This window comes from Ranitomeya imitator, chromosome 6 (assembly GCF_032444005.1).
Source record: "Ranitomeya imitator isolate aRanImi1 chromosome 6, aRanImi1.pri, whole genome shotgun sequence".
NCBI lineage: Eukaryota > Metazoa > Chordata > Amphibia > Anura > Dendrobatidae > Ranitomeya > Ranitomeya imitator.
Window position 1 is genome coordinate 218,545,706 of NC_091287.1, and position 25,505 is coordinate 218,571,210.

The 25,505-nt window shown below is 41.5% G+C and overlaps 1 protein-coding gene across 1 annotated transcript in view; it reads left to right on the plus strand.

Moving 5' to 3' along the window:
- The window catches only part of MOCOS (molybdenum cofactor sulfurase), a 341,896-nt gene that overhangs the window by 277,212 nt on the left and 39,179 nt on the right, over positions 1 to 25,505 (plus strand). The window contains exons 9-13 of the mRNA XM_069730486.1: positions 18,050 to 18,212; positions 21,748 to 21,829; positions 23,271 to 23,392; positions 23,523 to 23,628; positions 24,979 to 25,117. Coding sequence (XP_069586587.1) covers positions 18,050 to 18,212; positions 21,748 to 21,829; positions 23,271 to 23,392; positions 23,523 to 23,628; positions 24,979 to 25,117 — 612 coding nt within the window. The remainder of the gene's footprint in view (positions 1 to 18,049; positions 18,213 to 21,747; positions 21,830 to 23,270; positions 23,393 to 23,522; positions 23,629 to 24,978; positions 25,118 to 25,505) is intronic.

Below are 25,505 nucleotides of genomic sequence, written 5' to 3' on the forward strand. Positions count from 1 at the left end.
TACATTTCTGTGAGGCACATGTGATGCCAACATGATCACTGCACCCCTATATGAATTCATTGGGGGTGTAGTATGTAAAATGACATCACTTATGGGGGATTTCTGATGTTCTGGAACCTCAGGGACTTTTGACAATGTGACATGGCACCCAAAAAGCAGTCCAACAGAATCTGCACTCCAATATGACACTCATTCCTTTCTGAGCTTTGCACTATTCCTGATGTAGGGTTTTGGCATACTAAGGAGAAAATGGATCACATAATTTGTCAAGCAGTTTCTCATATTAGACAGTTTGAAAATTAAAAACTTGGGGCTAAAATAAAATTTTAGTGGAAAAAAATGTAATTTGTAATTTCCGCAGATTAATGTAATACAACTCCAAATGTGATATAACTTTCGTAATCTGTTACAACAAAAATTGCACTCCAAAAGTCAAATGATGCGCCTTCTCTTCCGAGCCCTGCGGTGTTCCTAAACAGTAGTTTTTCACTATATGTGGGGTATTAATGTTCTCAGAATAGCATGGGTCCTACAATCTGTTGTGCAAGTTCTTTTGTTACCCTTACGAAAATGGGAAATTTATGGCTAGCACAACATGTTTGTAGAAAAAAAATTTAATTTTCACAACACAATATTATAAAATTCTGGAAGCACCAGTGGGTTCACGAGGCTTTTCCCACCCTACCATTACATTAATTGACAGATGTAGTTTCTAAAATAGGATCACTTTTGGGGGTTTCTGGGCAGCACGGTGGCTCAGTGGTTAGCACAGCAGCCTTGCAGCGCTGGAGTCCTGGGTTCAAGGACAACATCTGCAAAGAGTTTGTATGTTCTCTCCGTGTTTGCGTGGGTTTCCTCCGGGCACTCCGGTTTCCTCCCACATTCCAAAGACATACTGATAGGGAATTTAGATTGTGAGCCCCAACGGGGACAGTGATGATAATGTGTGCAAACTGTAAAGCGCTGCGGAATATGTTAGCGCTATATAAAAATAAAGATTATTTTTATGGGGCTCTGCAAATGTGACATGGTGTCTGCAATCTATTTTAGCCAAAATTGCACTGCAAAATCAAATAGCGCTCTTTCCCTTCTTAGACCTGCTATTGTACCCACATATGTTTTGGCAGCTCGGAGGCTCTATAAATTTGACACGATGTTCACAATCTATTTTACACAAATTTATGCTTCAAAAATCAAAAAGTGCTCCTTCCCTTCAGAGCACTTGCCATGTGCTCAAACAGTAGTTTCCGACCACATAGTGTGATGCCCATTTTCTTCTTTTACCCTTGTGAAAATGAAGAATGTTGTGCTAAAGCAACATTTGAATTTAAAAAAAAAACAACCTAACAAAAAAAGTAATTTCAGAAATGGTGCTGATGTAAAGTAGACATATGGTAAATGTTATTTATTATTTTGCATGCTATCACTACTAGTGATGAGCGAGTGTACTCGTTGCTCGTGTTTTCTCGAGCACACTCGGATGATCTCCAAGTATTTGTTAGTGTTTGGAGATAACGTTTTCATCACCGCAGTTGAATGATTTACAGCTACTACTGAGGCTGAGGGCATGTGGGGGTTGCCTGTTGCTAGGGAATCCCCACATGTAATCAAGCTGTCTAGTAGCTGTAAATCATTCAGCTGCGGCGATGAAAACTAAATCTCCGAGCACTAACTAATACTCGGAGATCACCCAAGCGTGCTCGGGAAAACCAGAGCAACGAGTACACTCGCTCATCACTAATCATTACCTGTTTTAAGTGTATATTAATTCAATGTTTGAAAATTGCTATTTTTTAGAATTCGTCAAATATTAGATATTTTCAAAAATAAAAGTAAATTACATTGACCTGAATTTTCTAATATCATACAGTACAATGTGTCATGAAAAAAAATCTCAGAACTCAGAATTGCTGGAATATGGAATAAAAGCATTTCAGAGTTAACACATAACATGACACAGGATGAGCTGGAGTGGAAGGCAAAGCACACAAAACAGAGTGATAACTCAATGAGATTAAACAGGTGCACAATTTTGTTGTCCTCACCTGGAATTTTAGTGTAAAGGCATAACTCCTGTACAAGCATATACAGTGAGGAAAAAAGTACCTAGTCAGCCACGAATTGTGCAAGTTCTCCCACTTAAAAAGCTGAGAGAGGCCTGTAATTGACATCATAGGTAGACTACAACTATGAGACTCAAAATGAGAAAACAAATCCAGAAAATCACCTTGTCTGATTTGGCAAGATTTATTTTGCAAATTATAGTGGAAAATGCAGGAAAATGATAAGATCGCCTGCATGTAGCAGAATACCTCACTTGCTATGAGCGCCGACCACCGGGTTGCGCTCATAGCAATCCAGCAGTGACAATCATAGAGGTCTCCAGGAAACCTATGGTTGACATGCCAACGCAACAGAGATCCGCGGTCACGTTATGGCGGCACCAAAGGGTGGATTTTCAGCGAGATTGCTGGAAATGCATGTTAAATGCTGCTGTCAGCATTTGACAGTGGCAATTAACGGGTTAAAAGCAGCGGGTGGATCACAATTTTGTGAAATCTGACCACTCACTTTATGTGGTATAATAACTCAGGAACCCTTTAACAGACCCCACTGATTGTGAGACTGTATTTAATATCACATATTGTACTTCATGTTAGTGGTAAAGTTTGGTCTATATGATTTGCGTACATTTATGAAAGTATCACAAATTTGACAACAAATGTGAAAATTTTGCAATTTGTAAGCTTTAAATTTTTATGCCCTTAAATCAGATATTTATACCACATAAAATAGTTAATAAATAACATTTCTCACATGTCTACTTTACATCTGCATCATCATTTTTTGTAGGAAATTAGAAGGGTTTAAACTTTATCCACAATTTCTAATTTCTCTAACAAAATATAAAAAACAATTTTATTAGGGATCACATTTCAAGTGACTATGGGGGGCCTATATGACAGTAAATGCCCCAAAGTGACACCATTAGAAAAACTGCACCCCTCAAAGTCCAGAAATGTGATAACCATTCAGGTGCTTCAAAGTAATTAATGGAAAAAAATGAACATTGAACTTTTTTTTCACAAAAATTTTAATTTAGGCCCAGATTTTTCACTTTCACATGGATAAATGGAGAAAATGAATTCCAAAATTTGTTATGCAATTTCTTCTGAGTATGCCAATACTTTACATGTTGGAAAAAATTACAGGGCTCAGAAGGGAAGGAGCACCTTTTGACTTTTTGAATGCAGCAATAGCTGGAATTGAAAGAGGACATCATGTCACATTTGTAGAGCCCATGATGTGGCTAAACACCGGAAAACCCGCACAAGTGAACTAGACCCCTCAAGGAAAGTGTGATGAGCACCTAGAACCCTCGGGTGCAGCACAGAAGTTTATAACGTAGAGCCATGTAAATGAAAAATCACATTTTTCCCACCAAAATGTACTTTCAACAACAATTTTTTCATGTTCACAAAGGTAGCAGCTGAAAATGGACCATAAAATTTCTTGTGCAATTTCTCCTGAGTACACGATACCCAATGTGTTGGTGAAACTACAGTTTGGGAGCACAGCAGGGCTCACAAGGAAAGGAGCGCCATTTGACTTTTTGAATGCAAAATTTGCTTTAATCTTTAGCGGGCGCAATGTCGTTTGAAGAGCCCCTGATGTGCTTGAACAGTGGAAAACACCCACAAAAGATGCCATTTTGGAAACTAGGCAAGCAATGTATCTAGATGTGTGATGAGTACCTTGAACCCACAGGTGCTTCACAAACGTTTATAACATTGAACTGTGAAAATGAAAAAATAATTTTTTCCAGCAAAAATGTTGACTTTGTCCCACATTTTTCATTTTCACAAGGGTATCAGAGCAAAATGGACCATCAAATTTCTTCTGAGTACATTGATACCCCATATGTGGTCAAAAACTATTTTTGAGTCACAGTGCAACGCTCAAAAGGGAAGAAACGCCTTATTGGAGTGCAGAATTTGCTGGCATGGTTTGAGGGTGCCATGTCACATTGACAGAGCCTCTGATGTGTCAGAACAGCAGAAACCCCTCATAAGTGAAGTCATTTTACAAACCATGTGCCTCACAGAAATTTATACCATTGGGCGGTGTAGAAAGAATAAATACATTTTTAATAGCTAAAATAAAAGAAATAATTCATTTGTACCACTAAAATATTGTTTTATCCCAAAATTAAAATTTTTTATAAGGACTAATAGAAAAAAATGGACCTTTCAGTTTAATGTGCAATTTCTCCTAAGTTCGTCAATACCCTACATGTAACTAGGAACTATTTTTGACGCACAGTGCAAAACTCAGAACAGAAAGCGTGCCTTATTTTAGTGCAGATTTTACTATTATGATTTGCGATGCCATGACCCACTGAGAGAATGGACTTTGAGGGGCCTATATATTGGATACTCCCCAAAAGTGATACCATTTTAAAAAACACACCCCTCAAATACTTTAAAACTGTTGTGTGGAAATTGTTTAACCCTTCAGTTGCTAAACAGGAATTAATGCAAAGTGAAATGAAAAATAATTACATTTTACCTCTAAAATCTTTCTTTAGCCCAAATTTCTCACTTTTGGAAGAGGTAACACCAAAAAGTGGACCCCATAGTTTATTACCCCGTTTATTATGAGTTCGGCAATACCCCACATGTTAATTAAACTGTGAAACAGTTCCACCCACTTTGGCAGAGCTAGCTGAAAATGGTGTGAAATCACCAAAAGTAGGACATTTAGGGGGGAATTCCATGTTGTGCCCGACATTTGCTACTTTATTAGGTGTTTTACATTGCCATACACACCTTAATAAGTCATAATTTTTGATTTTCAAGGCCCATTGCCTAGTGGGTCCTAAATTCTCATTACACCTGAAAATCAATTCCTACAGACATTACGTTTCCAAAATAACCATGCTTTTTAAGTTTGGGTTACTCAAAAGTCTCTGGAAATTTAAATAGTAACTACAAAAATCATGAAGACCCCATAATCTCCTTCAATTCTAATGCCTCTACTTTAATCAAGTAGCACACTATTTCCACATACTAGATAGAAACGGCATTAAAAATTGCTTTGCAATTTCCTGGTTTAGCCTGTTACAGAAAAACAATGGTTTAGTTAAAAAAATGAAATGTGAAAATTTTACACCTACATTTATTTAATTTTAGTGTAACACAGCCTGCCATTTTGCTAAAAAAAATTGTATTCTAGAGAATATGGATTTCTGTAAAATTATAGTAGATTTCAAATCTGCCAAAATAAATTTTCCCATTTTTAGGAAACAGATTGTTGCAATGCTTTTCTGGATTTCTGATATAGGATTATTGGATTAAATTCAAATTTGGATTTTTTTAAGATTTGTCCTTCAAGATCAATACTTGCCTGTGTTTCTAGAAGTCGATCATTTAAATTCATCTCCTCATTACCCATAGTGTAATATACAAGTAGTGGTGTGGTCCAGTGATTTATAGCATTTCGTAACTGAGTAATAATTTGATTAACATGTTATAATTAAGAAGAGTTGATTTACATTACAAAGAAATGTTATCATTAAAAATAAATTTGCAGTAGAAATATGACATTTAAATACTGTTGAACTGTTAGAAATCCCTCTCTTTGAAGATTTTAATTGCTTTTTTTTGATAAGGTAATGATATGCACACCTTGGCAGTGACTTTGCTAAATAATGCATGATGACATAGGTGTATGGCCTGCACACTGACCTGGCGTGAAATGGGGCCCAGCACAGCTGTGTGGATTGAATATATGAATGTCAATAATAGTGGAGCATTTTCCACGCCACCTACTTGCTAAGGTCATCCTCTTCCAGTAAATTGGAAATTGAGGGCAATTCCAGGGCAGTGACAAATCGCCTACACATAAAAAATATTTTTCCAAATAACAGATCATATTCTAAATTGAACATTGTGAAACTGAATAGCAAGAACAAATGATGAATGGCTGCAATCCTGAGTGCACATTTTGAATATATGTACTATTTGACCTGTCTGGCGGTAGAGCTTTGAGGACATAGGAGACAACTTTTATTACTAAAATGAAACTTAAAATAAAATAAGAAAGAAAGCTGTAGATTTGTAGATCAGCCCTTATAAAAAAAAATGATCTTGCCAGTATGAATTTTCCAGAAGGTGACATTGTGCAAGTATATGCTTTACTTCAAGGAGCTTAATTTGATATTATAATTTTATGTATGTTTTAGTTTGATGATGTGTAGATTTTTGGGTCTCTATTCTGGATAAGATCATCCCAAAGAGGTGGTCTTATAGAGTGGTTTCCCCCTGCTTATCAGAATCGGTCAGACTCCTTTTGAATGGCTGATAGCTGCATCTTAGAGAACTGAGATCTGATCTGTGGATAAATAGAATGCTTTTCATCAGTGTAAAGGTACCTTCACACATAACGATTTCGTTAACGATATCGTAGCAACGATCCCGCTAATGATATCTTTATGTGTGACAGCGACCAATGATCAGGCCCCTGCTGGGAGATCGTTGGTCGTGGGGAATGATCAGGACCTTTTTTTGGTCGCTGATCACCCGCTGTCATCGCTAGATCGGCGTGTGTGACGCCGATCCAGTGATGTGTTCACCTGTAACAAGGGTAAATATCGGGTTACTAAGTGCAGGGCCGTGCTTAGTAACCCAATATTTACCCTGGTTACCATTGGAAAAGTAAAAAAAAAAAACAGTACATACTCACATTCCGATGTCTGTCGCGTCCCCCGCCGTCAGCTTCCCTGCACTGTGTCAGTGCCGGCCGTAAAGCAGAGCACAGCGGTGACGTCACTGCTCTGCTTTACGGCCGGCACTTTTACACAGTGCAGGGAAGCTGACGGCGGGGGATGTGACAGACATCGAAATGTGAGTATGTAGTGGTTTTTTTTTTTACTTTTACAATGGGAACCAGGGTAAATATTGGGTTACTAAGCGCGGCCCTGCACTTAGTAACCCAATGTTTACACTGGTTACCCAAGGACTTCGGCATCGTTGAAGACAGTTTCAACGATGCCGAAGTTTTTCCCCGGATCGTTGGTCACTGGAGAGAGCTGTCTGTGTGACAGCTCCCCAGCGACCACACAACGACTTACCAACGATCACGGCCAGGTCGTATCGCTGGTCGTGATCGTTGGTAAATCGTTTAGTGTAACGGTGTTAGGTGTCGAGTTCCCGCTTCTGCACAAGGGGAATCTCGAGCCATCTCCGCTGCGGTCTCCCATTCTTATCCAGCCGCAGTGGAGTCTGCTCAGCAGAGACGTCGGTCCCAGCGTCTTGCTCAGTCTCACTCTGTACAAAGAGTTACTGCTGCTTTTCCTGCTTCTGCCATTGAAGTCAGTGTTGGGCAGCGGCGAGCAGATGCTTTTGGGGCTAAGTCCTGCTTTTCTCTTTCTGATCATGCCCAGGGCAAGATCTCCCATTGGAGATCGAGGGTCACATGCTCAGGTACTGCAGCACATCCCATTGGTCCTCCAGGAAGGTCCTGAAAGGGCAAAACTTTGGTAGCAGCTTCCCATTGGTCCTTTATTGGAAGGTCCTGAATGTGCTGCAACTATATAAGCTGCGCATGACTGCACGGCCATGCGCTAGTGTACATTTGTAAATGTGTGTGTGTTGTGAGTGAAAGTCGCTCTTTAAATAACCCTCCCTATTGGATGACTGTTCGCGGAAGGTGTATGTTTGCTATCTAGCGCCCGACTTAGCCATCAGCACGTAAACACACAATACAGCGTCTTATTGCTGTGACCGCCAGTGCGGCGCCTTGTGCTTTCACAGCGCTTTCCTGACCCAAGCCTGGGTGGTTAGTGGCGTTCGCCAGTGTGGCACTGCATGCACTCTCGTGCTTCTATTGCTGTCACTCTGACACCTCAGTTGCGGTGTCGAGCGCATGAGGTCTATGTACTCAAATCCTGTGTCTTGGGATTGAGTTCTGAAACTCGTTGCTTGCGCTCTTGGTGCGGTACCACGGCCCTGTGACGTAACAGGGTTCGCTTCCTTCACACAGGGTGAGGTTAGCCCATGTGTGTATTCATTTTGTACCGCCATATAGTCCGTCATTACTTGGCAGCAGGTTCCATCTCTGCACGGTGGACCCCGGGCTGCGAACGCACCATACTCTATCTGTCCTATTATTTGGTGCGTTCCGCTAGCCCTAACATTACACTAGCGCCAGGGTCTGGCTAGTAATGACGGACAAACAGCAATCCTTGCGGTATATCCAGCAGCTGGAGGGTAGGTTGGCGGCTCTCGAGAGCTCAACCTCAGCTGTGGATGTTACCGCAGTTGCTGTACAGGCTGCGAGCGTGGCTGCAGCAACCTTGTCCATTGCCACCCCTGTTCCGACATTATCTCGCCTCCCGCTGCAAGAAAAATTTTCTGGTGATAGCAAATTTTGTAGGGGATTCGTGAGTCAGTGCTCTATTCACCTCGAGCTCCTGGCTGCACGTTTTCCCAAAGTGCGGGCTAAGGTGGGATTTATAGTGTCTCTCTTCTCGGACAGGGCGTTGGAATGGGCTATGCCACTGTGGGAGCGTGGCGATCATGTGGTGCAGAGTGCTCCGCTGTTCCTGAGCACTCTGAAACAGGTCTTTTTAGGACCTCAAGTCACCCATGATACTGCGCTCCAACTGCTGGCATTAACTCAGGGTGAGTCCTTGGTCAGTCATTTTGCCGTCCAATTCCGCACTTTAGCTTCTGAGCTGGACTGGTCGGATAAAGCCCTTATCCCCATATTTTGGAGGGGCCTGGCTGATCACGTTAAGGACGCTCTGGCCACTAGGGAGATTCCTGCCACACTGGAGGAGTTAATAACTGTCTCCACTCGAATTGACCTCTGTTTTAACGAGCGGAGGTTAGAGCGAGCCCAGTGTAGGCAGAAGTTTCGGCTGGCTCCTACCTTCGCCAAACCTCTGGAATCTCCGGTCCTGGTTCCTGAGTCACATGAGGCCATGTAAGTGTCACAAGCGGGATCTAAGTCCCGGACCGCTTGTGCACTCAAGGTCTGTTATGTTTGCCAGCAGTCAGGACATCTAGCCACCAGATGCCCTCAGCGGTCGAGGAAACGTCAGCGTGTAGTGGTAGTAGGTGGAGGTACACTAGACACGGCGACGTTTGCCTCTAAATTGTCCTTTAAGGGGACAATTATTATAGGCTCATTCTCCCACTCGGTAGAGCTCTGCGTGGATTCTGGGGTGGAGGGCAATTTTATGTCTTCTGCCTTCGCCCAACGTCACGCAATACCCCTGGTTATCCTAGCTCAACCAGTAACGGTACGAGTGGTGAATGGGTCAACACTGCCCTCACAGATAAAACACCAGACCATCCCTTTTACTCTGTTCATGTCGCCATCTCATCAGGAGATTATATCTCTGCTCGTCATTCCTGAGGGAATTGATGAGGTCCTGTTGGGAATACCTTGGCTACGGTACCACTCTCCTCATATCGAGTGGTCCTCAGGCAGAATTCTGGGATGGGGCGAATCTTGTGGGGGTAGGTGTCAGAGGGAGTGCGTTCAGGTTGTTACTACAGAGGTACCCGCAGATCTATCCTCTCTCCCCAAGCAGTATTGGTCTTATGCAGACGTGTTCTCCAAAAAGGCGGCGGAGATCCTTCCGCCCCATCGCCCCTATGACGGTCCTATTGATATCTTGCCTGGTGCTGAGCCTCCCCGGGGTCGAGTTTATCCGTTATCTCTCCCGGAGACGGAGGCAATGTCACAGTACATCCAGGAAAATCTGGCAAGAGGATTCATTAGGAAGTCAGTGTCACCTGCTGGGGCAGGGTTCTTCTTCGTGCAGAAGAAGAATGGAGAATTGCGTCCATGCATAGACTACAGGGGTCTTAACACCATCACCGTTAAGAATAAGTATCCTTTGCCCTTGATATCTGAGCTCTTCGATAGGCTTCGGAGAGCAAGGGTATTTACTAAATTAGATCTGCGGGGTGCTTACAACCCGATTCGCATCCGTGAGGGGGACGAATGGAGGACGGCTTTTAACACCAGGGATGGGCACTATGAATATCTGGTGATGCCCTTCGGGCTCTGTAATGCCCCAGCCGTTTTCCAAGACTTTGTGAACGACATCTTCCGGGATATGCTTTCCACCTCGGTCGTAGTCTATCTGGATGATATTCTCATCTACTCTCCAGATATTGACTCCCACCGGAGAGATGTTTGCAAAGTCTTCGACCTCCTACGGGCAAACTCCCTCTATGCCAAGTTGGAGAAGTGTATGTTCGAGCAGGAGTCCTTACCTTTCCTAGGCTACATCATCTCCGCCCAGGGATTGGCCATGGATCCTGCCAAAGTACAGGCTGTGATGGACTGGCAGGAACCCCATTCTCTTAAAGCGGTGCAACGCTTTATGGGGTTCATTAATTATTATCGCCAGTTCATTCTGCACTTCTCAACTTTGGTAGCTCCCTTGGTTGCCCTCACCAAGAAGGGGGCAAATCCCAAATTGTGGTCTGAGGAGGTCTCCAAGGCCTTTAACTCCATAAAGTCACACTTCGCTAGCGCTCCCATCCTACATCGCCCCGATGTTGATAAGCCATTTATCATGGAGGTGGATGCCTCTTCTGTTGGTGCTGGAGCAGTCCTCTTCCAAAAGGATGCTCAAGGTCAGAAGCATCCTTGCTTCTTCTTTTCTAAGACCTTCTCACCAGCAGAGAGGAATTATTCCATCGGGGACAGGGAGTTGCTAGCCATGAAGTTGGCTTTCTCGGAGTGGAGACATCTCTTGGAGGGAGCACGTTTTCCCTTCCAAGTCTTCACAGACCATAAAAATTTGGTGTACCTGCAGACAGCCCAGCGGTTGAATTCTCGCCAGGCCAGATGGTCCTTATTCTTCTCCCGGTTTCATTTCACCCTCCATTTTCTTTCTGGGGAGAAGAACATTCGGGCTGACGCTCTCTCTCGCTCCGTTGTGTCATCTGCGGAGGAGGAAGAGGAGCCTCGGCTTATTGTCCCCACCGAGAGCTTGAGAACTGTGGCCCCGGTTTCGCTAGAGTCTGTGCCTCCGGGCAAGACTTTTGTACCATCCAGTTTGCGACCGGAGGTTCTCTCTTGGGCACACTCGTCCAGGGTGGGTGGACATTTTGGTTCCAAAAGGACATCTGAGTTACTGGCGAGGACATACTGGTGGCCGCATATGGCTCGTGATGTCGCAGAATATGTTCGGGCGTGTGTCTCTTGCGCCAAGAACAAGTCCCCTCGGCAACGGCCAGCTGGTTTGCTTTACCCTCTGCCGTTGGCGGACATGCCCTGGGAGATGGTCGGGATGGACTTTGTGGTGGGCTTACCCAAGTCTCGTAACTGCACCATTATCTGGGTGATCACCGACCATTTTTGCAAAATGGTGCACTTGGTGCCTCTTCCACGGCTACCTTCTGCACGGGCGTTGGCTGTCTTGTTCATCAAACATATCTTTCGCCAACACGGTATGCCAGACAAAATTGCTAGTGACCGGGGTCCCCAGTTTGCGTCTCGATTCTGGAGAGAGCTTTGTCGTCTACTCAGTATTGAGTTGAATCTCTCTTCAGCATATCATCCCGAGACGAATGGGTTGGTAGAGAGGGCCAACCAGACCTTGGTCACATATTTACGACATTTTGTTTCTGCCAGGCAGGATGACTGGGCATCCTTGCTACCGTGGGCAGAGTTTGCGCTTAACAACGCCGTAGCCGACTCCACCGGTCAAACTCCATTCCTCCTAAATTACGGCCAGCATCCGCGTGTCCCTGTGCCCATGCCTGTGTCTTCTGCTGACTCCAGGGTGGCAGACTGGGCTGTGGAGGCACGGGACATTTGGGACCGCACTCAGGATGCCATTCGGGCCTCCAAGGAGAGAATGAGGTCCTCCGCCAATGCTCATCGGCATCCCGCTCCGACCTTTGCTCCTGGCGACTTAGTGTGGCTCTCCGCCCGTAACATCAGGCTGCGTGTTGAGTCCACTAAGTTTGCACCTCGCTACTTGGGTCCCTTCAAGGTCCTTGAACAGGTTAACCCTGTGGTCTACCGTCTGGCCCTTCCTCCACGCTTGGGTATCACCGACACCTTTCATGTGTCCCTCTTGAAACCCGTATACATGTCCCGGTTTTCCGAGTCATCTGCCGGGACATCGGGTTCGTCTACGGACGATTACGAGGTGAACGCTATTTTGGGGTGCAAGGTGGTATGTGGCAAAAAGTTCTATCTGGTGGATTGGAAGGGTTATGGCCCAGAGGACAGGTCCTGGGAGCCTGCTGAAAACATTCGGGCCCCACAGCTCATTGCTGCCTTCGAGCGTAGCGAGGCCCAAGGAGGGGGGGTCCTAGGAGGGCGGGTAATGTTAGGTGTCGAGTTCCCGCTTCTGCACAAGGGGAATCTCGAGCCATCTCCGCTGCAGTCTCCCATTCTTATCAACCCGCAGTGGAGTCTGCTCAGCAGAGACGTCGGTCCCAGCGTCTTGCTCAGTCTCACTCTGTACAAAGAGTTACTGCTGCTTTTCCTGCTTCTGCCATTGAAGTCAGTGTTGGGCAGCGGCGAGCAGATGCTTTTGGGGCTAAGCCCTGCTTTTCTCTTTCTGAGCATGCCCAGGGCAAGATCTCCCATTGGAGATCGAGGATCACATGCTCAGGTACTGCAGCACATCCCATTGGTCCTCCAGGAAGGTCCTGAAAGGGCAAAACTTTGGTAGCAGCTTCCCATTGGTCCTTTATTGGAAGGTCCTGAACGTGCTGCAACTATATAAGCTGCGCATGACCGCACGGCCATGCGCTAGTGTACATTTGTAAATGTGTGTGTGTTGTGAGTGAAAGTCGCTCTTTAAATAACCCTCCCTATTGGATGACTGTTCGCGGAAGGTGTATGTTTGCTATCTAGCGCCCGACTTAGCCATTAGCACGTAAACACACAATACAGCGTCTTATTGCTGTGACCGCCAGTGCGGCGCCTTGTGCTTTCACAGCGCTTTCCTGACCCAAGCCTGGGTGGTTAGTGGCGTTCGCCAGTGCGGCACTGCATGCACTCTCGTGCTTCTATTTCTGTCACTCTGACACCTCAGTAGCGGTGTCGAGCGCATGAGGTCTATGTACTCAAATCCTGTGTCTTGGGATTGAGTTCTGAGACTCGTTGCTTGCGCTCTTGGTGCGGTACCACGGCCCTGTGACGTAACAGGGTTCGCTTCCTTCACACAGGGTGAGGTTAGCCCATGTGTGTATTCACTTTGTACCGCCATATAGTCCGTCATTACTTGGCAGCAGGTTCCATCTCTGCACGGTGGACCCCGAACGCACCATACTCTATCTGTCCTATTATTTGGTGCGTTCCGCTAGCCCTAACAAACGGTACCTTAAGTTGAAGCATATTACTGGGATCTAGAAGTGCCAGTCTGGTCCAGATCAGGGGTGTGATTCACATATAGATGGTGTTTTGGAGAACTTACGCTGTAGTTCTGTAGATTTTCAAGTGTGTAATTATAGAGACCTTATCGCATTCAACAGCTAGTTGTGATAAACGGAAAACAGTACAGCTTCAGATTGTTACAAAATGTACCAGCATTTATAAGGTATGTGATCAACCATATCTGGAGATGGGATGCCTATGGAAACGCAAGAATATTATAGAGTTCAGATTTCAAACTAAAAATATTTTTTGCAAAAAAATTTTTTTTTATTAAAAAATGAATATATCACTCATCCTTTTTAAAAATTGATCTATTAGATGGCCTAAAAGTATAGCACCGACAGACATAATATATTGCAAGACCACCCAACCATTTCAATACTTTTCTAGTTAGTTATTTTAAAAACATTCATTGTATATTTTTAGTGTTAAAAAACATACTATAATTTAAGGGAAACATTTTTGCTAAATGTTATGTCACATGTAATTACTTCCTTCTATGTATTCTATACGGAATCTCTTACATTGCAGTAATAATCTACATATTGTGGCAGTTCTAATCTGCAGAGGAAAAGAACATTTTGACAACATTATATCGCTTGAACAATAATATTCCCAAATGATCCCCAACCCACTCAGAGCGTCTTCAAATTGTACAACATAAAAATCTATTTTCAAGCTAGTAAAATGGAAAATAATTTAACCCTCTGGAGATACGTCTTACTTAACCCGTTGATGACCGTGCCTGAAATGCATTTGTGACTAAGCCCCATTTTTCAAATCTGAAATGTGTTACTTTATATTTAATAACTTTGGGATGCTTCTATATAGCCCAGCTATTTTTGTAATGTTTCTTTTTTTGTGACATATTGGGGCAGATTCATTAAGACGATGAAGTGATGAACGAGTGTACTCATTGCTCAGGTTTTCCCGAGCGCGCTCGGGTGACCTCCGAGTATTTATGACTGCTCGGAGATTTAGTTTTCATCACGGCAGCTGAATGATTTACAGCTGTTAGCCAGGTTGAGTACATGTGGGGGTTGCCTGGTTGCTAGGTAATCCCCACATTTAATCAAGCTGGCTAATAGCTGTAAATCATGCTGCTGAGGCGATGAAAACTTAATCTCCGAGCAGTCATAAATACTCGGAGGTCACCCCAGCGTGCTCAGGGTACAGTTGCTCATCACTAATTAAGACTAATTTTGTGCATACCAGTTAAGTGGAGGGACTCGCTGGAGTTGTTGTTTATGTGTACTGTACTGTTTAGTTGTCTAAGGCTACTTTCACACTAGCGTCGGACTCGGCCCATCACAGTGCGTCGGGCCGACGTACCAACGATAGCAGTGAATGCGCCGCACAACGGGGGCAGCGGATACATTATTCCAGCGCATCCGCTGCCCCATTGTGAGGTGCGGGGAGGTGAGGGCGGAGTTCCGGCCGCGTATGCGCAGTCGGAAATGGCGGACCGTTGGGAGCAAAAAACGTTACATGTAATGTTTTTTGCTCCCGGCGGTCCGCCACAACACGGCGCAACCGTCGCATGACGGTTGCGACATGTGTTAATGCGTCGCAATGTGTCACTAATGTTAGTCTATGGGGCAAAAACGCATCCTGCAGACAACTTTGCAGGATGCGTTTTTTCCTATAAACGACGAATTGCGACGTATTGAAAAAAATGCTAGTGTGAAAGTAGCCTTACTGCAAAAATCTATGCTAATTTATTTAACCCCCAATTTCAAAAATATTGAAACACTGTAAAATGTAATGAAAACAAGATTTCAATGATTTGGAAATTTTATAGCCACATTTTATTCACAAGAGAACATAGAACACATGACATAAGTTGAACGAGATTTTTATATTTCATTTGAAAAAAATGAATAAAAAAATTGATGGCTCTAAAAAGTTGGGACAGGATATGTCTACAATTGAAATAGAAAAACACCTAACTTTCAATTTCTGATATGGGTTCTATGTTTTGTAGTGAACAAAATGTGGCCATAAGAGATTTCCAAATCATTGCAATCTTCGTTTCCTTACACTGCACACAGTGACCCAGCATTTTGGGAATTGGGGTTGTAAATGAAAAGTTTGTTTTTCTGACTTGAAAAATGTTACAGCATGCTGCCACCACTAGAGAAGTCGCAGTACGTAGATTTATACAACTATTACTGTATTACATGTCAGTGGTCAGTGAAATGGTATGTGAGCGAAACACATGACCAGCATGAACCATTCTCCTGTCCTGTTAGCTTTCTGCAAGTGTAGTTGTAGTTTAGCTAAGAAAATGACATAGTAGTTTAGCTAAGATGACATAGTAGTTTAGTTAAGAAGATGACATAGTAGTTTAGCTAAGAAGATGACATAGTAGTTTAGCTAAGAAGATGACATAGTAGTTTAGCTAAGAAGATGACATAGTAGTTTAGCTAAGAAGATGACATAGTAGTTTAGCTAAGAAGATGACATAGTGGTTTAGCTAAGAAGATGACATAGTACTGTAGTTAAGAAGATGACATAGTAGTTTAGCTAAGAAGATGACATATGTAGTAGTTTAGCTAAGAAGATGACATAGTGGTTTAGCTAAGAAGATGACAGTAGTTTAGTTAAGAAGATGACATAGTAGGTTAGTTAAGAAGATGACATAGTAGTTTAGCTAAGAAGATTACATATTAGTTTAGCTAAGAAGATGACATAGTAGTTTAGCTAAGAAGATGACATATTAGTTTAGCTAAGAAGATGACAGTAGTTTAGCTAAGAAGATGACATAGTAGTTTAGTTAAGAAGATGACATAGTAGTTTAGCTAAGAAGATGACATAGTGGTTTAGCTAAGAAGATGACATAGTAGTTTAGCTAAGAAGATGACATAGTAGTTTAGCTAAGAAGATGACATAGTAGTTTAGCTAAGAAGATGACATAGTAGTTTAGTTAACAAGATGACATAGTAGTTTACCTAAGAAGATGACATAGTAGTTTAGTTAAGAAGATGACATAGTAGTTTAGCTAAGAAGATGACATAGTGGTTTAGCTAAGAAGATGACATAGTGGTTTAGCTAAGAAGATGACATAGTGGTTTAGCTAAGAAGATGACATAGTAGTTTAGCTAAGAAGATGACATAGTGGTTTAGCTAAGAAGATGACATAGTAGTTTAGCTAAGAAGATGACATAGTAGTTTAGCTAAGAAGATGACATAGTAGTTTAGCTAATAAGATGACATAGTAGTTTAGCTAAGAAGATGACATAGTAGTTTAGCTAAGAAGATGACATAGTAGTTTAGCTAAGAAGATGACATAGTGGTTTAGCTAAGAAGATGACATAGTTTAGCTAAGAAGATGACATAGTAGTTTAGCTAAGAAGATGCCATAGTAGTTTAGCTAAGAAGATGACATAGTAGTTTAGCTAAGAAGATGACATAGTAGTTTAGCTAAGAAGATGACAGTAGTTTAGTTAAGATGATGACATAGTAGTTTAGCTAAGAAGATGACATAGTGGTTTAGCTAAGAAGATGACATAGTAGTTTAGCTAAGAAGATGACATAGTGGTTTAGCTAAGAAGATGACATAGTAGTTTAGCTAAGAAGATGACATAGTGGTTTAGCTAAGAAGATTGCATAGTAGTTTAGCTAAGAAGATGACATAGTAGTTTAGCTAAGAAGATGACATAGTAGTTTAGCTAAGAAGATGACATAGTAGTTTAGCTAAGAAGATGACATAGTTGATCACTGAAGATGTCATAGGTGATAAATTTGTAGCAAATCTTTAGCTGTGAGCAGTTTTGGGTCAGGAATGCATGTAGATTCTCATTCACTAGCAGACATCTTGAATATGATAAGAAACTGAATTGAAACATACATAAGACTCATTTACATAAAACTACAACCACCCTTTAAGGAAATCTACTCGTTTAAAGTGAACCTGTCATTAGATTCATGCCTTCCAGACTGCGACCTGCATGATTCAGAGTTCAGCTGCACTCCCTTGAGGAGCCAGGAGAGAATATGTCCCATGTGACAAGTCTGATGCGGCCCGTGGTCTGCTTCTCTCTGTTCTGCTCCTGATAATTGACAAATCTCTACATATACTTCTTTCCATATGCTTCTCCTTGCCCAGATGTGCAGTGCCAGCTGTGGACTACATCAGACTAGTCATGTCTCTCCTATTTTCCTCCACCAGTTTTTCAAAGTATGTTTTCTCTTAGGCTGCCGTCACACTAGCAGTATTTGGTCAGTATTTTACATCAGTATTTGTAAGCCAAAACCAGGAGTGGGTGATAAATACAGAAGTGGTGCATATGTTTCTGTTATACCTTTCCTCTATTTGTTCCACTCCTGGTTTTGGCTTACAAATACTGATGTAAAATACTGACCGAATACTGCTAGTGTGACGGCAGCCTAAGTCAGCACAGCATTTCAGAGTGAAACATGCCTAGTTGTAAGCAGCTAGAGTCGGATTCATGTTGCCCATGGCTTGGGCAGCATGAATCTAATGATAGGTTTGCTTTAATAATCTCAAAACTGGAGAAATACATAGCACAGTAAATTCACGTATTTAAAAGAACGATGTAGTTATGTATTATATGCCATAGATGGCCATGTTAAAATCTGAAAATATTTCTTTGCTTTTTCTCAGGTTTCCCAGTGGCCAGTTGCAGAACAAGGTCTCCTTTATGATCGAAACTGGATGATTGTGAACGAAAATGGGGTTTGTTTGAGTCAGAAGCAAGAACCAAGACTGTGCTTTATACATCCAACAATTGATATGATCAAAAATGCTATGATAATTCAGGGAAAAGGTAACAGTTGCTTTCCAATCAGTATTTCAATGTAACTATTTTTTATGTGTTCTTTAGAAGGAAGTATAAGGGTATGTGCACACTTAGATGGGACTTCTGCGGATTTTTCCGCACCTGTTTTGAGAAACCCGCAGGTAAAAAGCACTGGGGATTACAAGCGGATTTACCACGGATTTTATGCGGTTTTTCTGCGGATTCCACCTCCTGTTTTACACCTGCGGATTTCTATAGTGGAGCAGGTGTAAACCGCTACAGAATCCGCACAAAGAATTGACATGCTGCGAAATAAACAACGCAGCGTTTCCGCGTGGTATTTTCTGCAGCATGTGCACTGCGGATTTTGTTTTCCATAGGTTTACATGGTACTGTAAACTGAATCCGCAGCATCAAAACCGCTGCGGATCCGCAGCAAAATCCGCAACGTGTGCACATACCCTAAGACATTGATATTCTGTTGTCATGTGTAAGTTATTGTGCCACTCCAGCAAAAAATGTAGCTATATCGTGCATTATTGGCTATGATTATAGGGAACCTGTAAGTTGATTTCTGCTGTCTAAACCAATTGCACATTTGCAAACTACAATATTTTTCTCTGAAAAATCCCATAGGAGATCCTATAGCAAGAGACGGGTCAGCAGCACTGGTTAAAAATGGCCAGGCAAGGCACTGGATCTTCTAGCTACTGTATATAGCTATACTGTGTCTAGAGTTAAGCTTCTACTGTGAGGAATACAGAGGGGCGAGTCTGGTTTACAGTACAGAGCGCTTACCACGAAGCAGAGGTGTCCCTCAGTGCCTAAGAGTAGGGATGTACTGCACAATGTGCTGTATATACAGTACAGCGAGATAGGCTGTATATAAGAGGAAAAGGAAAAGATCTGGCTTCCGATCCAGGTATATATGAAACAAGGTCCTTTATTGAAAAAAAAAAAAAATATTTGTTAAGATGAACAATTGCACACCAACAATCTAAGGTGATTACCCCCAAATCCCCCTCACACCTTAGATTGTTGATGTGCAATTGTTCATCTTCTTGTCAAATATTTGTAATTTTTTGCTATAACAGAATTAGTTTTAAATATACCTGGATTGGAAGCTGGATCTTTTGTTCTTCTCCTGCATATACTGGGCACTGAGGAATGGCGTTGATCGAAGGCTTCTGTGCCAATTGTTCCTCGATGAGGGTGAGCTGGACTTTTTTCCTTCTACATGTATATAAAAGTGATAGAAAACATATATACTGTAGGTTGCTCTGTATATAGATGGGACAGAATATAGATATATTGTGAGATGGATTGTGTACAGAGAGGATGAAATAGACATATACAGCAGGATAGGCTGTGTGTATAGAGGGGATAGAAAAGAGAGATATACTGGAGGATGACCTGCATTTAGACTGGACAAAAAGGAATACTGCAGGATGGGCGGCTAAATATATAGAGCCGACAAAAAGGACACATACTGAAGGATGGGCTGTATTCAAGAGGCTTGGAGGAGATATAAACTATAGTATGGGGCTCTGTGTATTGGGGCTGAGGGATGAGATATTCTGCAGTATGGGGTTCTGTGTACAGGGACTGAGATTATTTGAGTTGTAGTTGTTGCCTGCTACTGAGAGAACAGTGATGTGAAACTGCAAATGCCACTTTATTGATGCATATTACGAAGAATTATCTACTGTCATATACATCAAAAGAGCTGGATTTACAGTTTCAAATCATTGCTTTGTCTGTAGCTTGCAACAAACACGACTCTGCATTTGGGAAGGACATTGAGCTCTGCTTGAACCAGAATGATGCAAAGTAACACAGCAGCTATACTGATGTAGGTGTCAGAATATAGAATCAGTCAGGCTGGGTACTGTACAGGAGCAGAGAGTACACAGAAGCAGAAATAGTATCCTACATCTAGATTAACTTGATGATATTTCAGAATTTGGGGCTGTTCAGGACCACACTGGAGAAGGGGGAGAGGGCTCTGAAGCATTGAAGAGAAGCAAGTGCTGCTTGGAAATGTGGTTTAGCAGATGAGAATAGGACCGCTCATTCAGCTATGTGAAGTTGGATGCTTTGAGAGGCAAATAGAGATGAAAAAAGACACAAAAGTACAAGAAAAAAGTAACATTATGTTGACCTTATTCTGTATATTAACAATATGTATACATTTACTGTACTTTGCGAAAATTAGGGGATTATTTAGGGCCTTGTCTGGGACTTATTATTTTGAGATCTAGTTTAGGGTTCACATTTTTTAGGTACCTGTTCTAAAGGTTTGTACATTTTTTATTATGGTCTAAGAACTTTATATGCGTGTCTGGTCTGTCATCTGAATTAAATTTAGACTAGGCCTCAAAAATAATCAGACCACAAACCAAACTGTTAGTTTAATTCAGACCTCAAATTTAATCAAACCTCCAAAATAATCATGCCTCATATTAAGCCCCCAAATTGATCAGATCTTTAAGTTAATTCAGAGACCAAAGCTCAAATGTTTTCAAATTTCAGGTTAGACCCCCTAAATAAATGCTTCCTAGTACCTCTTGACACAGGCAATCACTGGCCACAGCAATGACCCACCACAACTAGGAATTCGCAGCAGATGGTCACTTGTCCATGTGTCAAGAAGATGTCATCACTGCAACAGGAAGCAGAGACAGGCGGGGACCGATCAGTGAGGAGATTGTCGCTTTCAGTATTTTATGCCATTGTAACTATTCTTTCAGAAAAAAATGTAAGTGGGCAAAACCTTTGTTTCCATTTCAAAAAGACTGTTTATGTCTTTTATACAGGTGATACGAACAAATATGTATAGACACTTAGCTCACGACCTCGTGACATCATATAATACTTCTGACAGTTAGAATATTGCTTAATGCAAGATAATAAACTATTTTTCTATGAAGAAAGATAAGCTAAGAATTGCATCATCCATTATTATGTTATGGTCCATTAGGTCTACATGAAACATATGCTGCCTACTCAGAAAAAGGGCATATTTTGTTAATTTCATAGATCACTTTGATAATGGGGTGAATGAAAATGATGTTGGAGTAAATACTTTTTCTTTTGTGCTTGTTTATGCCTTTAGTTGCTAATTAATCTTGCAAAACATATTCTCTCTATTAAAATTGAAAATGTCTATAAGGCATTTTATGTTTTCTTAAAAAAAGGCAAGACTGGTATGTTTGAAGAGAAAAAAGGACACCCAAAACCTGAAGATATCTTCACGGGAGATTCCCTGTAGAGAAAATCTGCAGGGAGGCTTTGAATCCAAACACTTTCTTCTGCAGAAGGAAACTTTACACCTTCTGTTTTCATGTTTCCATTTAACATTTGGCGCCACCTGCTGGACACAACTATCTTTACCAAAAAATAGCACACAACTAGTTTTCCTAAGAATAGAAGAAAGCAAGGGTGATTACTTATCTAACTGGACACACACTATAACTGTCCATCTTCTCTCTATTTTATACAACATTGTTGTTTACTCTACACATTGGTTACCGAGTATGTTTGGTTTGTCCTTTTGTTTTAGGTATGTACCCCATTGAGATACCACTAAATGATGAGAGCAATCTGGCAGCTCAAATACGTCAAAACAAAGTTTGTGGAGATAGGTAAGATTGTAGGACTCTGGGGTTTTGTGTAATATATCTTCCATATATTTTGCTGACATAATTCGTCACCTTGAGAATATATAGAATCTTAAAATAAGGATTTATTTACTTAACACTAAATATTGTTATCTATGTATGGATGACATGTGGCTCAGTGGTTAGTTCTGCAGCCTTGCCGCATTTGGTCATGTATTCAATTCCCACCAAGGGAATTTAAGCAGTTTTTTTTAATCTAATGTAGAGTTTACGTTATCAACTACTATACCCAATGGGAATTGCAGTCACAGATAATGTAGTGGCTGCCAGGTGAAATTTCTTTGCCAGATGCATGATACCGCTATGTAAGGAGCTTAGCCTTGGAATCTACAAAAAGTGTCAGGTGAGTCAAATATAACTTGTTTAGTTACATACGGCCCAATTCATTAAGACGTCCATTGAGGTCAACCTATAATCTAACGTGTTGACCAAAAGGAAATTAAAAACTGTCTTAAGCAGAATCTAATTGCTCCATATCATGGGAAAAATTCCTTCCCAACTCCACATACGGCAATCAGACTGGTTCCCTGGATCACTGTCCCAGCACAGATCTTAGAACCTGATCCTGTAATGTAACAAGGACATGACGGAGCTCCAGGGCTTGGTTGTGGCTAGTCCCTGCCTAGTGTGAAGAGGTCTGGCTTTACATGGAACAGCTGAGGAAGCCAGAGATGTCAGGGGTGAGGATTATTTTTTGTTTGTTGTTTGCAAACACTCTATGGTTCAGCAAAATTCTGGAGAGTACAGATTTTGTAAAAAAAAATTGAGTGAAATTCAATTCCACAAGAATTCATTTTCAGCCATCTCTAATCATGGTACTTAGTTCCTCCAGTACGCTGGGTGTTTGGACCTGATGAGTTTACAGTTTACAGCTCCGTACTTTAACGGACAATCTATGGCATCTGTCGTGTTCCTTTCTTGTGTAGATACCTTAGAGAAGAAGGCATTTAATTGATTGGCCTTTCCCCATATGTTTCCACCATGTCACCCAGATTTTTTTTGAAAGAGCCAATGTTATTATTTTTGAGTCTTACTACTTATGTACTCCATGAGTTTTCTTTTTTTCTTACTATCTTTAGCAATGAGAAGACTATAATGAGGACAGTTGGCCATGAGCCCCTCTCCCCATGGCCAATTTCTGCGCTTATTTTTTTATAAGTATATTCCATATAGCAGTAATGCAGTTCAAATGACATACAGTATATTCAATGTTCCCTCTGGTAACTTTAGGTTTTGCAGTTTATTAATATTACTGCAAATTGTGAAGTAGCCCAGGAATTTTAAACAATGGTTTTATTCTTTAGGAAACATAGTCTAAAGGTGACTGTATCCACTAAGACATTTTCTGCATAATGTGTTAAAAAGAAATTGCTACTGGTATTGAACGTGTTTCCCTTGTCAATAGGGTTCACACATACGACTGCGGGGAGGAAATCGCACGATGGTTGTCTAGATTTCTTGATCGCAAGTGTCGTTTAATCAGGCAATCGGCAAATTTTCATCGCTATGGAGGTGCAAAGAAAAAAGGTATGCCGTGATCATATAGTGATGATTCAAGATCTAATTCCTGAAGAATATTGTCCTAGAATTGTAGATGATTTAATATTATGTTCCCGATAATGTATGTCAGAGTTTTCATAGCCCAATTTCTTCTCAGGACCTGTGGATGCTAGTTCACCTTCACTTTCTTTGGTGAATGAAGCCCAGTACCTTCTGGTGAACGCAGCAAGCATTTTTCAGCTAAGTCAGAAAATATCACTCAGGTAAAATGACAATCTCCTAAAATCCTGAAATTGTATGAGCAGAGATTTGACAATTATGCACTAATACATATAAGGGTTGTCTGAGATTTATCTGAAAGAGATCCCTAGAAGCAGCAAGTGCGGTAAATGAACAATTACATTGCCAAATCAGACAAGGCGATGTTCTGGATTTGTTTTCTCATTTTGACTCTCATAGTTGTGGTCTACCGATGATGTCAATTATAGGCCTCTCTCATCTTTTTAAGTGGGAAAACTTGCACAATTGGTGGCTGACTAAATAGTAACATAGTAAACTAGTAACATACTTTTTAAGGTTGAAGGAAGACTGTAAGTCCATCTAGTTCAACCCATAGCCTAACCTAACATGCCCTAACATGTGATCCAGAGGAAGGCAAAAAAAAAAACCATGTGGCAAAGAGTAAGCTCCACATTGGGGAAAAAAATTCCTTCCCGACTCCACATACGGCAATCAGACTAGTTCTCTGGATCAACACCCTATCATACTTTTTCCCAACTGTAATTATAACTCACCATGAGGTCAAGTTCACACAACTGTCTGAATGATGTCCATGATAAAACAGACCAATGTTATTCAATAGGGCTGTGTAGATTCATCTTTTATCACAGACAAAATCTGCGCATGAAAAGAAATTGCAGCATGCACTAGTCTCTTCTGATGAGACTATTAAAGTTTGTGTGCAGAATAAAAATCGGATCCCCTACGGATCAACCGTATAGCAGCCGATTATTACGGGTACATTGCAGTTCTTGACATATGAAATGGATTGCATAAGTATAACATTGTCCCTTTTTTTCTGCATGAACATTAAACAATTTTTCAATGCTCTCATATGAACCTTGTCTAACTATTACTCATATAAGCCTGGCTGTTCCAGCATGGCGGCTTCCATGGTCTCCATCGGTGTTTGTGTGTATTCCCATGTTCACTTGATCCCTTCAGCAAATTACTGATTTCTGTTTTAATCCCTGTGTGAGACTTCTAAGGCCAATGATTGGCTGCAGTGGTCTCATGAGCACAAAGCACATTATAACTGCAGAATAAGTAGGCAGAGATTGCCAGAGACCACCATAACACTGTTTAAAAAGGGGAGTCATAGTTATTATGGTATTTTAGTGCACTTGCTTTCAAAAGGAAGATTTTAGAAACATTGGACATCTCTTTTAAAGCTGAAGCTCATTTTTACCTGAAGCCTCTTGATCAGGTGTGTACCTCTGTGTAACATCTTATCTAAAAGTGTGTAATACAATCAGTGAACATCTTTTTCCAGTGCATTCATTTTACTCCCTTGCATTTGCTAAGACTAAGGATCCATGCTGCGTTTATTGCAGGGAGGACGCAGACCATGCTGAAGAATTTCAAGGAGATCAAATGACTCAACGCTTCCGAGCCAATTTAGTCATTGACAGCAACATACCTTTTCAAGAGGAAGAGTGGAATGAGGTTTTCATTAGTGGTTTACACTTCAAGGTACAAATGTTCAATTAAATATTAGCCATTCACTGAGCTCAATGTTCTTAGAATTATACAAATGTATGTACTTCCATTTACTAGTTGACTAATTGGTAATTTAACACTCACAATTAAAGGGATTTTGTAATCATCGTAAATAGATACAAATTGTGAAAACAAGCAAATTTGAAAATAACTCGCTATTAAAAATCCTCTCCATTCTCAAGAATGGATGAGTTTTGAATACCATTGCATACTGGTCCTTGCTTAGTTTACTGGTCAGTTTTGCAGCCTAAAGGCCCCTATACATATTAGACAGATAGTGGCCGAATCCATCAATAACAACAGGTTCGTCCAACAGTCTAATGTTCATGATCTCCACAGATCTATAATATAACGCTGGGAG